This window comes from Hyaena hyaena, unplaced genomic scaffold (genome assembly GCF_003009895.1).
Source record: "Hyaena hyaena isolate Hyena2069 unplaced genomic scaffold, ASM300989v1 scaffold_120, whole genome shotgun sequence".
NCBI classification, from domain to species: domain Eukaryota; kingdom Metazoa; phylum Chordata; class Mammalia; order Carnivora; family Hyaenidae; genus Hyaena; species Hyaena hyaena.
In genome coordinates this window covers 3097656-3111128 of record NW_024080752.1, presented here as the reverse complement: position 1 = coordinate 3111128, position 13473 = coordinate 3097656, and the positions used below count along the sequence as shown (strand labels likewise).

The window sequence follows — 13473 nt, the reverse complement described above, 5'->3', positions numbered from 1 at the left end:
CCTTTAAAGGTATGAACCCATCATACATGTCTTATTTATAATTTATGCTCTCTAATAATAGCAGGTACCTCAATAATACCTAGCTTCTAACTCTGGAAAACTTTCTCACAGGTATCTAGCCCCCTCTATCAGTTTAGAAAGAAGAATATACTTAGATTCATAAGCACCATCTCCCAACTCCTACAAATATGTACCTTAAATAAGACACAACCACCTGGAGAAGTTTCCTGCATTAAAATTCGGGTCTTATGTATCAAAAAGTACAAAGACTTTGGAAGAATAAGATATAATCACAGGATACAATTCTGAGAGACAAACATTTTCAAGTCAGAATGACAGCAACATTCGAAAACACAGTCCTCAGAGGTCATGTGTTGCTATTGTTAGAGGAGATTTGGGAGAGAGAAGAGACGCTAAAATGCAAATGCATTTGACAAGATTTTATAATATACACAATCTTTATGAAAATGTATCCTTATGCCAGACTTGAGATATCACAATCCTTGTTCCCAAAATACTGAAGCATATTATGAGGTGAATAAAGTATCCTGTAATCCTATAAGCCTGACTAGACTCTGTTTTCTGTACTTTCCCAAGGTAATCAAGGGATTGACTGGTGTCCCAAAGACATTACCATAAAGAAGGTGATATGTAACTAAGCTCTGACTCTTTTACTGGCTTTTTCATGGCTGCATGATTAAATGGATACTAGACGGTGATCTTGTGGCAGATCATACCTGGCTTTCCCCTTCATTTCTCTATTTACTTTTATTTATTATTCTTTTCTACTTTGCCTTCACAGAGCTGCTCCTTGAATAGAGTATCATCTGAAAGCAAATTTGTGGCCAATCCTAGGGAAGGTAAACTAGAGTCAACTAGCAGCAAGAGGCAGAAGAACTGCCAGGCAAAAATGATGTCACTACTGGCAGAGGGAAAAGCAACATTACTAGGGTTTAAGCATCCAGAGTCCACAGTGATTATATTAATTTAAAAACAAATATATTCCAATTCCAAAGAGTCAAAAGAATCGGACTGGAAATTTCTGTTCCCTAAAGAGTTAAATTCTCCATTACAGCACTATAATCTTCAGTGATAACTTTAGGAAGACATTTATCTTATTTAAAAGGTCGGCAAAGCAAAAATCAGCTATGTACTTGTTATGTTTACTTAAATTACTGCAATTAAACTTTGGCAGTGGCAGAGGCACAGAATATTACATACTAGTACACAACTAGAGATGGAGCCTAGTAGCTAGACAAAAGGGGTCTCTTGAAGTTTGAAAAGAGATTTTACTTACTGAATATATGGTTAGGTCTTCACCCATGTCGTAAGCTCTAAAAAAAAGGGCTGAGGTTTCCAAAAATGGGTAAAAAATATGAAGAATGACCAGGGTTAGAAAAATTGACATTTAGGTCTTCTTCCCTTACCTTATTTTTAAAAAAATGAGGGTTTTAAAGAATGGATGGACGGATAAATAAACAGATAAATGAATAGACTGTTCCTCGAATAAAGAGAATGGGATTGAAATAATTATTCTATCACAAAGTACCTTTGATCTTCTGAGAAAAATCACATTAGGGATCTGAGTACCCTCTAGGTATGGATTACAAATGTAGCAGACTTGTTAATTAAAATTGATATGAACGTAAAGTATTCCTAGATAAAAGTCACGTGAAAGCAGAAAAACAGGACACAGAGTAAGAAATAAACATCAGGGAAGATCAAATGTGATGTGTAAATAAGGAAAGAATTCAAACTAATTCTTGAGTACCTAAATAACTGAAAAGGACTAAAAATGTGTGACACTAAAGAAAATCAGCGCAGAAGGAGGGTGATGTAAATTCCATGATGGCAAGGATTCTTCTCTGTTTTTTGTTCACTGTTGTATTTCCAGGGTCCAGAACAACACCTGGCATCTGGTAGGCAGTGGATAAAAATCATTAAATGAATGAATGAACAGGACAAGTCATGGAATAGATAGTAATGCAAACACTAGTGGAACAAGAGGCTGTCATAAAGACAGAATACAAAAATATTCTTATAAAAATAAAAATAGAGACAGAATGGTGATGGAGTAAAGGGGAAAGAGGCAGGAAGAGAATGTGGGAATTGATCAAACAGATAAATGAGAAATGACTGAAGGTAAAAAAAAAAGTACACAGAACTGTAACAAGAGATAGGAACAGGGGAAAGACAGGAGTAGAAGGTATAAAATGTTAAAATTACAAAAGAAAAAAAGAGGTAAGAATTGGCCAAAATGGGACATCTTTAGATGATGTGGTAAAAGATAAGTGATAAGACGTGAGAAACTAAGAACTAACACAGAGGCTGCAGGTACTGGTCCAGGGCTAGCTAGTAGTGGAGCTGGGATCCGAACACAGGCAACCTGACACCAGAGTCTCTGCTCTTAATGACTACACCACTATGCAGACACATACCTTTGCTTTTATATTTTAGAGGGAAATTAATAGATAGGCTTTCCAGGAAGCCATAAGCAGTTTAGAATACATTTTAATTGGTTTCTTTTATTCATTTGCTTATCATATGCTTCACTTTTTTAAAAAAAATGACAGCTCCATGAAGACAGGGATCTTGGCCTCTTTTTATTCATTAGTATATTCTAACTGTAATAGGTATCAAAAATATTTCCTAAATGAATTTGAGGAAGTTATTATTACTTTCTTATGATTGCCTATACGACAAAAGCTTTGTCCAGCAAACAAGAAATTAAATATCGAGTCATTTCATTCCTGGATGCTTTCAAATATTCAATGGTTTGGCAATGCATAGACATAGTCATGCCTTGAAAAAAAGTAACTACGGAATACAAGTATTTGGTTGGGAAATTGAGACAATAAGAACAATTTTACAGATAAACCCATAAATGATAAAACAGTACAAATATATGTTGTTTTATCAAATGCCATATGATAAAAATTGAAAGCTATCAATATAAATGCTGGCCTTTGGATACAAGGACAGTGCTCCTTACATGCCATTAATAAAACATATGCTTTGAATTTTAGTTTATTCTATCTTTGGTAAAGGGCTGGCATAAATCTGTGATGTTGATTTGATTAGCATTATTCTTAATTTAAGCAGAGTGATTATACATTTTCCAATTCAAATAATTAGAAATTTTCATCTGATACCATAGATATTTAAACATATATGATGGGGGGTGCCTGGGTGGCTCAGTCAGCTAAACACGCGACTTCGGCTCAGGTTACGCACGATCTCACAGTTCGTGGGTTCCAGCCCTGCATCGGGCTCTGTGCTAAACAGCTTGGAGCCTGGAGCCTGCTCTGGATTCTGTCTCCCTCTCTCTCTTCCCCTCCCTGCCTCAAGCTCTGTCTCTCTCTGTCTCAAAAATAAACATTTAAAAAAAAACCCACAAATGATGGTATAGTCCAAATATCTCCATAGTTATTTGCTGATTTTGGTTTAACTATAATCCTTTACCTTTGGCATTAAAAAGACCTCAAACATTGTGATTAGGCTACAGCACTTTTCCATCATTATTTAAATCAAAATACAATAAAACCTTGGATTGTGAGTAATTTGTTCTGTGAGTGTTCCACAAGATGAGCAAACATTTCTAATAAATTTTAACTTGATAAATGAGCGATATCTTGCAATATGAGTAGTATATTACCTTGAACGTCATATGATCACAAATGAGCCAATGGTTCTTCGGTCTCTCTTTCTCTCCCTCTCTCCCTCTCTCTCTCTCCCTTTCTCGCTCTCTCGCTCTCTCTCTCACTGTGAAATTATGGTTGACTGTCTCCCATATTTGGATTGCCTGGTCTCAGGTTGCAGAGTTTGCAGAAATCAGTGATTTTTCAGAATGCTGGAAGGTGCCCACAACTGGCACTAGTGTATTTTTTTCACTTTAAAGCACCTATGGACAGTCGTTTGCTTTTCCATACAAGAGTAAGCTTAGGAATGCTTTGCTTCATTTTAGGTCAGACTGCCTGCAGATATAGGCCTTTTCTTCTGCTGTCTTATTGTCAGTTACATGAAATACCGTATATGACAAAAAGTGATTAATACTGTACTGTAGTCAACATCGTGTGTGAGTATACAATGGCTCCCGTGCAGGAAAAGATTGAAAAGAAAGGTGGTAAGATGAAGATGATTCCAGTTTATATTAAAAAAATCATGGAAAAGTACGAACAAGATATGCGAGTGGCTGAAGTTGCAAGATTTTATAGGAAGTCTACGTCTGCATCTCATCTGCAGAGGCGGAGAAGAAACAGATGGAGGAATCCCTCACTTCAAATGAGATTAAGGAGATATGTAAAATGTGGGAAACAGTGCAAAATTCTGTAGAAAAGCACCACCCAAATAAGGCTGTAGCAGTGCGAGCGATGGATCTGCTTAATGACAATGAAATGTCACATTTCTCCAAAACAGGAGCTTACAACATGGAAGCACATTTTGGATATTTCACTCTGATTCAACAATCAAGAAAACTGATACACCACCTGTGCAAATTACCTGTTAGTCTAAGCTGCAGTACATGGATAAATAAGGTTAAGTATGAATAATTATCAGATATTCTTTAAGGTGTAAATATTAAAACAAGCATATTAGCAAAATTATATAGAAATGTTTGTATCATCCTTCTGATGGGATATAGATCTAGAATTTTTTCAAAGTCAAAAAAAAGAATAGAATACTGACAAGAGGGAAAGGCTACAACATAGAGCTTACTGAAAGGAGATAAATTTAAGTATTTCCCACACTGGAATGTATTTTTTTGAATTTCTATTCCCAGTCTTTTCTTAAATCTTCCATATGGCCACAACTGATATTTTATAAGATGTAACAGCTGGGGCGCCTGGGTGACTCAGTTGATTGAGTGTGTGACTTAAACTCAGGTCATGGTCTTGCAGTTCGTGGGTTCAAGCCCCGCACTGGGCTCTGTGCTAACAGCTCAGAGCCTGGAGCCTGCTTTGGATTCTGTCTCCTTTTCTCTCTCTGCCCCTCCCCCGCTCATGCTCTGTCTATCTCAAAAATAAACAAACATTAAAAAAATTAAAAACATAATAAAAGATGTAATGGCACATAAAATAGAGGTACTACTTACCCATTTTTGAAACTTTAAGAATTCTTCAATGTTCGTTGGAGGTTTATGCATTTTCTGATGAAATAAAATCAATATTGCTAATTAACATGAAATCAATATTGATAATTTTAATAAATATTCCTAATATACCTCACATAAATTAACATTGTTTATGATGTTTACATATAATTTACTTAAGTAAATGATGCTTCTGGACTTAAGTTATAATTTTCAAAGCCATAAGGCATTGTAAAATAATCACTTAGTAAAGTCCCTGCACTCTGAAAAAGAACAGAGATCAATGTTTAAATTCTAAGCCTCCAAAACAAATTCTATAAAAGGCTTCCCTCTTATATATTGCTCCTAGAGAAAAAACTCCAAATGAATCCTGTTGAATGTCCTCATTACAAATTCCTACAAGAGTTCCAAGATATTTTGGGCTATGTTGGATGGTGTCTACAATAAATCCAGAGCCAAAAATATATTAACTTGCCCCTCTTGCTGATGAAGTATTTAATAAAAGTCCACACTAGTGACATGGTGAAAATAACTTAGATATTTGGATATTTCCATGTAATAAGTAATAGTCCCATTTTTATTAGTAGTTTCCTCATAAGTTGAAAATATATTCTTTCATTAGACAAATGAACTTTAATCAAGACCACACCTTGTTCTTCTTTGCCTCAGAGACTGTGTACATATTCTTACTTCTGCTAGAAGGCTCCCTGTCCCAAACCTTCCCTCTCCAATCCCTTCTTGGTCTATTTAACTCTTACTTTACGTATCAAATTAAAAGTCACATTTGCTGTCCATCCCCAGTGGGGAGGGCGGCCAGTTTGTAACTGCTGGGAGGGACTCGGCCTGCGGGTTTATATTTCAGGCGGTATCAATGGGGCATGCGGACTAAGATCTGGAAACGAGGCGTGGCTTGGGACATAGAGCACGACCCACCTCGGCTACACCTGCGGCACAGGGAGATGGGACCCAAAAGAGTGAGCTGCAATGCTCGGTTCGAGAAGGGACTAGGGCACTGCCATTTTTCTCCCCACCACCACCAACGCGGGACCTCAGGGAGTGGCCCACGGGATTCAGTGGAGGCTAAGACCTGCCTACACCAAACCATGCCCATCCCCTCTAAAGAGCTGCTTTTTTTAAAAATCAGAGCCTGGGGCAAGACCAACATGGATGCACTGTCGTGATTAATTCTAGATCAATTCTTTCTATTCTTTCCCTTATCTCATTCGAATCCCTCCCCTCTGCTGGACTGGGCACTCTGGTCACTGGTTTGCTTAAACAGTCACATTTAATCCATTCTCTAGATGTATATTCTATACCTCCACTGCTGCCTTTCTATCTCTCTCTCTCTCTGGAGTCCTCAGACGATATAATTTCTCTGAGTAACATTATCTTCACTTCTTTCTCCTCACCTCTTACATATTCTCCTCTTTCTCTCTCTGAATTAAGCCTGTTAGTCTCTCTGCCTGGTTATTGTCCAATTTCGCTTCCTCCTTGCCCTGTCATTTCTCTCTTTGTATATGCTCTTCCATCAGCGCTGTGTACACCCTGCTCTTTCTTTGTAGCTGGGAATTCTGGTTTTATGCTTTTAGACTTTCCTTTGTCTTTTGGGTGTTTTTGCTTTTCTTCTTTTTTCTTTTGATTATTTGTTTTTACTCTTTTTTTTCTTTTTCTTTTTCCCTTTCAGTTTGCATGTTTGTTGGATTTGTCTGTGCGTTTGTGTGCCTTTGTTCCCTGTGTGTTTGTCTGTCTGTTTTCTTTTCCAGGGCTACCTCAAGAAACAAGCCAAAGTACACATGGCGGAGAGTCCCAAATAACACTACAAGTAGGGAAATAAAATAACAAAAGTCTCAACAAGAGAGACCAAGAAACACTATTCAAAGAATACTTCCTGAATGGACAGACCCTGGTCAAAGAGCCTTCTTTAATACAGCAGTACTGGCGGTGCAGAGTGCATACTTTCAAAACTAACAAGAGACAGAAAGTTAGCCAAAATGACGAAACGGAAGAACTCTCCTCTAAAGAAATTCCAGGAAGAAAAGACAGCTAAAGAACTACTTAAAACAGATATAAGCAACATAACTGAACAGGAATTAAGAACAATAGTCATAAAAAAAAAATCACTGTCCTTGAAAAAGGCATGGAAAACATCAGAGAAACTATTGCTACAAAGACTATGGAGCTTAAAAATAGTTGTGATGAATTAAAAAATGCTATAAATGAGATGCATAAAAAAATGGAGGCGTCCAATGCATGGACTGAAGAGGCAGAAAGGAGAATAGGTGAATTAGAAGACACAATTATAGAAAAAGAGGAAGCCGAGAAAAAGAGAGAAACTGATCCAGGAACACAAAAGGAGCGTTCGAGAGCTGAGCGATATAATCAAATGGAACAATATCTGTATCATAGGAATTCCAGAAGAGGAAGAAAGAGGGAAAGGTGCTGAAGGAGTCCTGGAACAAATTATAGCAGAGAACTTCTCCAATCTGGGGAAGGAAACAAACATTGAAATCCAAGAGACACAGAGAACTCCCCTCAGACGTAACTTGAATCAATCTTCTTCATGACATATCATAGTGAAACTGGAAAAATATAAGGACAAAGAGAGAATTCTGAAAGCAGCTAGGGACAAAAGGGCCCCAACATACAAAGGGAAACCTATCAGAGTAGTGACAGACCTATCTACTGAAACGTGGCAGGCCAGAAAGGAATGGCAGGAAATCTTCAATGTGATGAACAGAAAAAATATGCAGCCAAAAATCCTCTATCCAGCAAGCCTGTCATTCAGCATAGAAGGAGAGATAAAAGTCTTCCCAAATAAACAAAAATTAAAATTATTTGTCACCACTAAATCAGCCCTACAAGAAATCCTGAGTGGGACTCTGTGAGGGAAATGTTGCAAGGAACACAAGGGACCAGAGACACTACCACAAGCATGAATCCTACAAAGAACACTATGACTCTAAACCCATATTTTTCAATAATAACACAGAGTGTAAATGGACCAAATGCTCCAATCAAAAGACACAGGGTAGCAGAATGGATAAAAGAACAAAATCCATCTATTTGCTGTCTACAAGAAACCCATTTTAGACCTGAGGAAACCTTCAAATTGAAAGCAAAGAGATGGAAAAATATCTATCATGCTACTGGAAGTCAAATGAAAGCTGGAGTAGCTATACAAACAAACTGTGCATAGTATATATGACAAACTGGACTTTAAAGTAAAGGCAGTAACAAGAAATGAATAAGGGCATTATATAATAATTACAGGGTTTATCCAACAGGAAGAGCTAACAATTATAAATCTCTATGTACCGAATACGGAAGCACCTGAATACATAAAACAATTAATCACAAACAGAAACAATCTTATGGATAAGAATGTGCTAATAGCAGGGGACTTTAATACTCTACTTACAGCAATGGATAGATCAACTATACAGAAAATCACTAAAGAAACAATGGACTTTAATGACACATTGGTCCAGATGGATTTGACAGATATATTTAGAACTCTACATCCTGAGGCCATGGAATTCACTTTCTTCTCAAGTGCACATGGCACATTCTCCAAGATAGATCATATACTGGGACATAAAGCAGCCCTCAATAAATATAAAATAATCAAGATCATACTATGCACACTTTCAGATCTCAATACTATGAAACTTGAAATCAATGTCAGGAAGATGTCTGGAAGAACTCCAAAAACATGGAGGCAAAGAACACCCTACTAAAGAATGAATGGGCCAATCAGGCAATTAGAGAAGAAATTTAAAAATATATAACAAATGAAAATCAAAATACAACAATCCAAACTCTATGGGATGCAGCAAAGGCAGTCTTAAGAGGAAAGTACATTGCACTCCAGGCCTATTTCAAGAAATTAGAAAAAGCCCAAGTACAAAATCTAACAGCTCACCTAAAGGAACTAGAAGGAGAGCAACAACAGCACCGAAAAACCCAGCAGAAGAAGAGAACTAATAAAAATGAGGGCAGACATAAATAAAGAATCCAAAAAAACAGTTGAACAGATCAATGAAACCAAGAGTTGGTTTTTTGAAAAAATGAACAAAATTAACAAACCTCTAGCCAGGCTTCTCAAAAAGAAATGAGAGAGCACCCAAATCGACAAAATCATGAATGAAAATGGACTTATTACAACCAACTCCTAAGAAATACAAGCAATTATTAGGGAATACTATGAAAAATTATATGCCAATCCTGGACAACTTAGAAGAAATGGACAAATTCCTAAGCACACACTCACTACCACAATTCACATGGGAAGAGACAGGAAATCTGAAAAGACCCAGAACTAGTAAAGAAACTGAATCAGTTATCAAAAACCCCCCAACAAATAAGAGCCCTGGGCCTGATGGCTTCCCTGGGAAATTCTATCAGACATTTAAATCAGAGTTAATACCCATTCTTCTCAAGCTATTCCAAAAAACAGAAATGGAAGGAAAACTTCTGGACTCATTCTACGAAGCCAGCATCACTACAAAAATAAGTGTTCAGAAGCAATGCTGCATAGAGTTGTCAAAAAAATTTAATGGAAAACATGGGACTGTAGATTGAGAAGGGTAAGAAATAAGAGATGGTGCACAAAGAATGCTTAGGGACAAAATAAATGTTATGGATACAATATCTTCAGAGAGAGTGAGTGTAGTAGTTATCTAGAAGAAAGCTATCAGTATATTTTGAAATGTATGAAATACAAAGAAGTAATTAGAACAATTTAAATGTTACTTTTTTCTTATAATGGCTATCAAGCCACTTCTAGTAAAAAGCACTATAAAATACCCACATTTCTTTTTTTTTTAATTTTTAAAAATTTATTTTGAGAGAGAAATAGAGAGCAAGGAGGGGAGAGGCAGAGAGAGAGGGAGATAGAATCCCAAGCAGGCTCTGCACTGTCTGTGATATCATGACCTGAGCTGAAGAGTCAGACCCTTAACCAAATGAGTCACCCAGGTGCTCCTTTCTTTTCTTTCTTTCTCTCTTTCTCTTTTCTTTCTTTCTCTCTCTGTCTCTCTCTCTCTCTCTTTTTCTTTGAGAAGAGTTGACACGCATTACCTTAGGTTCAGGTGTACAACATGGTGATTCAACAACTCTATACCTTATGCTGTGCTCACCTGAAGTGCAGCTACTATCTTTCACCATACAACACTATTATAACATCATTGACTATATTCTCTGTGCTGCACCTTTTATTCCTGCTTTTCATTCTACAACTAGTAGCCTGTATCTCCCCTTCTTCTTCACCCATTTTGCACATCCCTCTAACTCTAACAACCATCAGTTTGTCCTCCTTATTTAAAGTTCTGCTTCTTATTTTATTTATTTGTTTTGCTTTTTAGATTCCACATATAAGTGAAATTATAATGTTATTTGTCTTTGCCTACTTTAGGTTCACTTTATTTCACTCTAGGTCCATCCATAGTGTTATAAATGGCAATATCGCATCCTTTTTATGGCTACATAATATTCCATTGTGTGTGTATATGTTTGTATGTGTGCATGTATGTGTGTGTATGTATATATATGTAACTTCTTTATCTACATTCCAATTAAATAAAATTAGAAAAATAAGTTAAGGAAGTGAAACTCACGCATGTTCCAGCTAATTTTAATATACGATTCCAAAGTTTTCTAAGGTAAGTGTTAAAAGGAGGTAGGCATAAATTATTTCTTTTAAAAGTTTTATTTATTTCTGAGAGAGACAGCATGAGCAGGGGTGGGTCAGAGAGAGAGGGAGACACAGAATCTGAAACAGGCCCCAGGCTCTGAGCTGGCTGTCAGCCCCAACACGGGGCTCAAACTCACGAACCATGATATCATGACCTGAGCCGAAGTCAGACACTCAACCAACTGAGCCACCCAGGTGCCCCAGGCAGGCATAAATTAAATGGATTTCTACTCTGAGTAGAATGTAGAAGGATGCAAAACACCTATGCTTCCCTGGTAACAACAAGGCAAAACCCAGACAAAATAAAAATCTCACTTTTCTGTGAGATTAGTGAGGAGTAGTGGATGCTAGAAGGCAGGATGGGCTACCTAATTTGGACAACATAGAGTTCCTTGTTCAAAAGTTATTAAGAATTTTAAGATGGTAACATCAGACCATTAAGCCAAGTGTAGGGTCCCTCAAATCATATAGGCCCGTGAAACTGCAAGCCCATGAAGCCTTTCTACCTGGAAGCCTAGATGATCAGAAATTTTTTAAGAATTCCATTTATAAGCAAGCATAGAGCTATGGCAGCATCCTTACCCGGTAGTGAACTCTGACCATCCATTGAGGGAACTGTTGGTCTGCCATGGTGCTGTCACTTTGCAGAGATGAAGAGAAATCAGCTGGACCTTAAGCATCAGCATGAGCAGGAGGAACAAACTCGAGTCTGAAAGACACCTGAATACAACAACAAATGACTCAGACAAACAATCCCTGCCCAGACCCTATGCCTTACTTCTGACTTTTGTCAAAAAAAAGCACTTATATAGGCCAACACATTCTTATATTCCTTGGACTCCAGAGCCCCAACAGAGTCGACTCCAAAGGTGAAGCAAAAATGTAAAAAAAAGTCAGTCCCAACTTCTCCCAAATACTGACAAGATTTAAGAGTTAGCTATGAAGAGGGAAGTTGGAAATTGGATTAGTCACAGGTGGACTTCAAACAATTAAAGCAGAAGCCAGCTGTAAAGTTCAACTCAAGTCTAGGAAGAAGAATCAAGAAGATTAGCATTTCCGGGTGCCTGTGTGGCTCTGTCAGTTAAGCATCTGACTTCGGCTCAGGTCATGATCTCACAGTTCATGGGTTCAAGTCCCGTGTCAGGCTCTGTGCTGAAAGCTAGCTCACAGCCTGGAGACTGCTTCTGATTCTGTGTCTCCCTCTCTCTCTGACCCTCTCCTGCTCACTCTGTCTTTCTCTTTCTCTCTCTCTCTCTCTCAGAAATAAATACAAAATGTTTCTTTTTTATTTTTTTTAAAATATTTTTTAATTTATTTCTAGGAGAGAGAGAGAGACAGGCAGACACAGCGTGAGCAGGGGAGGGTCAGAGAGAGAGGGAGATACAGAATCTGAAACAGGCTCCAGGCTCTGAGCTAGCTGTCAGCACAGAGCCGGACGCGGGGCTCGAACCCACGAACCGAGAGATCATGACCTAAGCGAAAGTCGGACGCTTAACCAACTAAGCCACCCAGGTGCCCCAAAATGTTTCTTTTTTAAAAAAAGATCAGCATCTCACTTTGAATGCCAAGAAGAGAAAAAGGATTGTGCTAAGTTACACTTCATCCTCTATAATTTTTCCCACATAAAATCTAATACACAATAAAACAATTGTAGGATGTACAAACAAGAAGTAAAATAGGACCCACAATCAAAAGAAAACAGTCAATGGGGCATATGGGGGTCTCAGTCGTTTAAGCGCCTGACTCTTGATTTCGGCCCTAGTCATGATCTCAAGGTTTGTGTTGGGGTTTGTGCCCCATGTTGGGCTCCACACTAACAGTATGGAGCCTGCTAGGGATTCTCTCTCTCTCCCTCCCTCTCTCTTCCTCTCCTCCCTCCCCCCCCCCTCTCTCTCTCTCAAAAATAAATAAACTTCGAAATATACATAGCAGAACTTGATAAAATTAAAGGGAAATATACACAAAAACCACAATTAGAAATCTTAACGTATCTCTCTAATTGGTGAATCACGTTTGTACACACACGCATGAAATAGTAAAGAGATAAAAGATTTGAACAACATTGTCAAGCAACTTAACCTAATTGACATTATAGAACAACTGTATCTCACAAGTGCAGAATACACAATCTTTTAAACTAATGGAACATAGAACATTCACCAAGGTGGACCTATGGTGTACCATAAGACAAATCTCAAAAGTTACAAATAATTGAAATCATTCAGAGTATGTTCTCTGACTATGAGAGAAGTAAAAGAGAAAACAGCAATAAAAAGAGATCTAGGAAAATCTTAAATACTAAATAATCCATTTCTATGTAAAATATTGCTCACAGAAAAAATAATTGAGACAATTAGAAAAAATTCTAACTGAATGATAATGAAAGACAATGAGAACACAACATATCAAAACTTGTGGGATGCAGCTAAAGCTATGCTTAGGAGAAAACAATTTAAAAGTACTTAGGAATCTAAAACAATGAATTAAAAAATAAATAGTAAAGGGGCACCTGGGTAGCTCAGTCAGTTAAGCATTCGACTTCAGCTTAGGTCATGATCTCACAGTTCATAAGTTTGAGCCCCATGTCGGGCTCTGTGCTGACAGCTTTGGATTCTGTGTCTCCCTCTCTCTCTGCCCCTCCCCTACTCATGCTCTGTCTGTCTCTCTTTCTTTCTCAAAAATAAGCATTAAA

General features: G+C 37.6%; 2 protein-coding genes across 2 annotated transcripts in view; one reads left to right on the top strand and one right to left on the bottom strand.

Moving 5' to 3' along the window:
• The window catches only part of DTWD1 (DTW domain containing 1), a 38427-nt gene that overhangs the window by 2255 nt on the left and 22699 nt on the right, over window positions 1-13473 (top strand). The gene's annotated exons all lie outside the window — the stretch shown is intronic.
• Window positions 1-13473, bottom strand: part of FAM227B (family with sequence similarity 227 member B) — a 197025-nt gene that overhangs the window by 180365 nt on the left and 3187 nt on the right. The window contains exons 3-4 of the mRNA XM_039237154.1: window positions 11364-11501; window positions 5093-5146 (exon numbers count right to left, since the gene is read on the bottom strand). Of these exons, the coding sequence (XP_039093085.1) occupies window positions 5093-5146; window positions 11364-11411 (102 nt within the window). The 5' untranslated portion in view covers window positions 11412-11501. The remainder of the gene's footprint in view (window positions 1-5092; window positions 5147-11363; window positions 11502-13473) is intronic.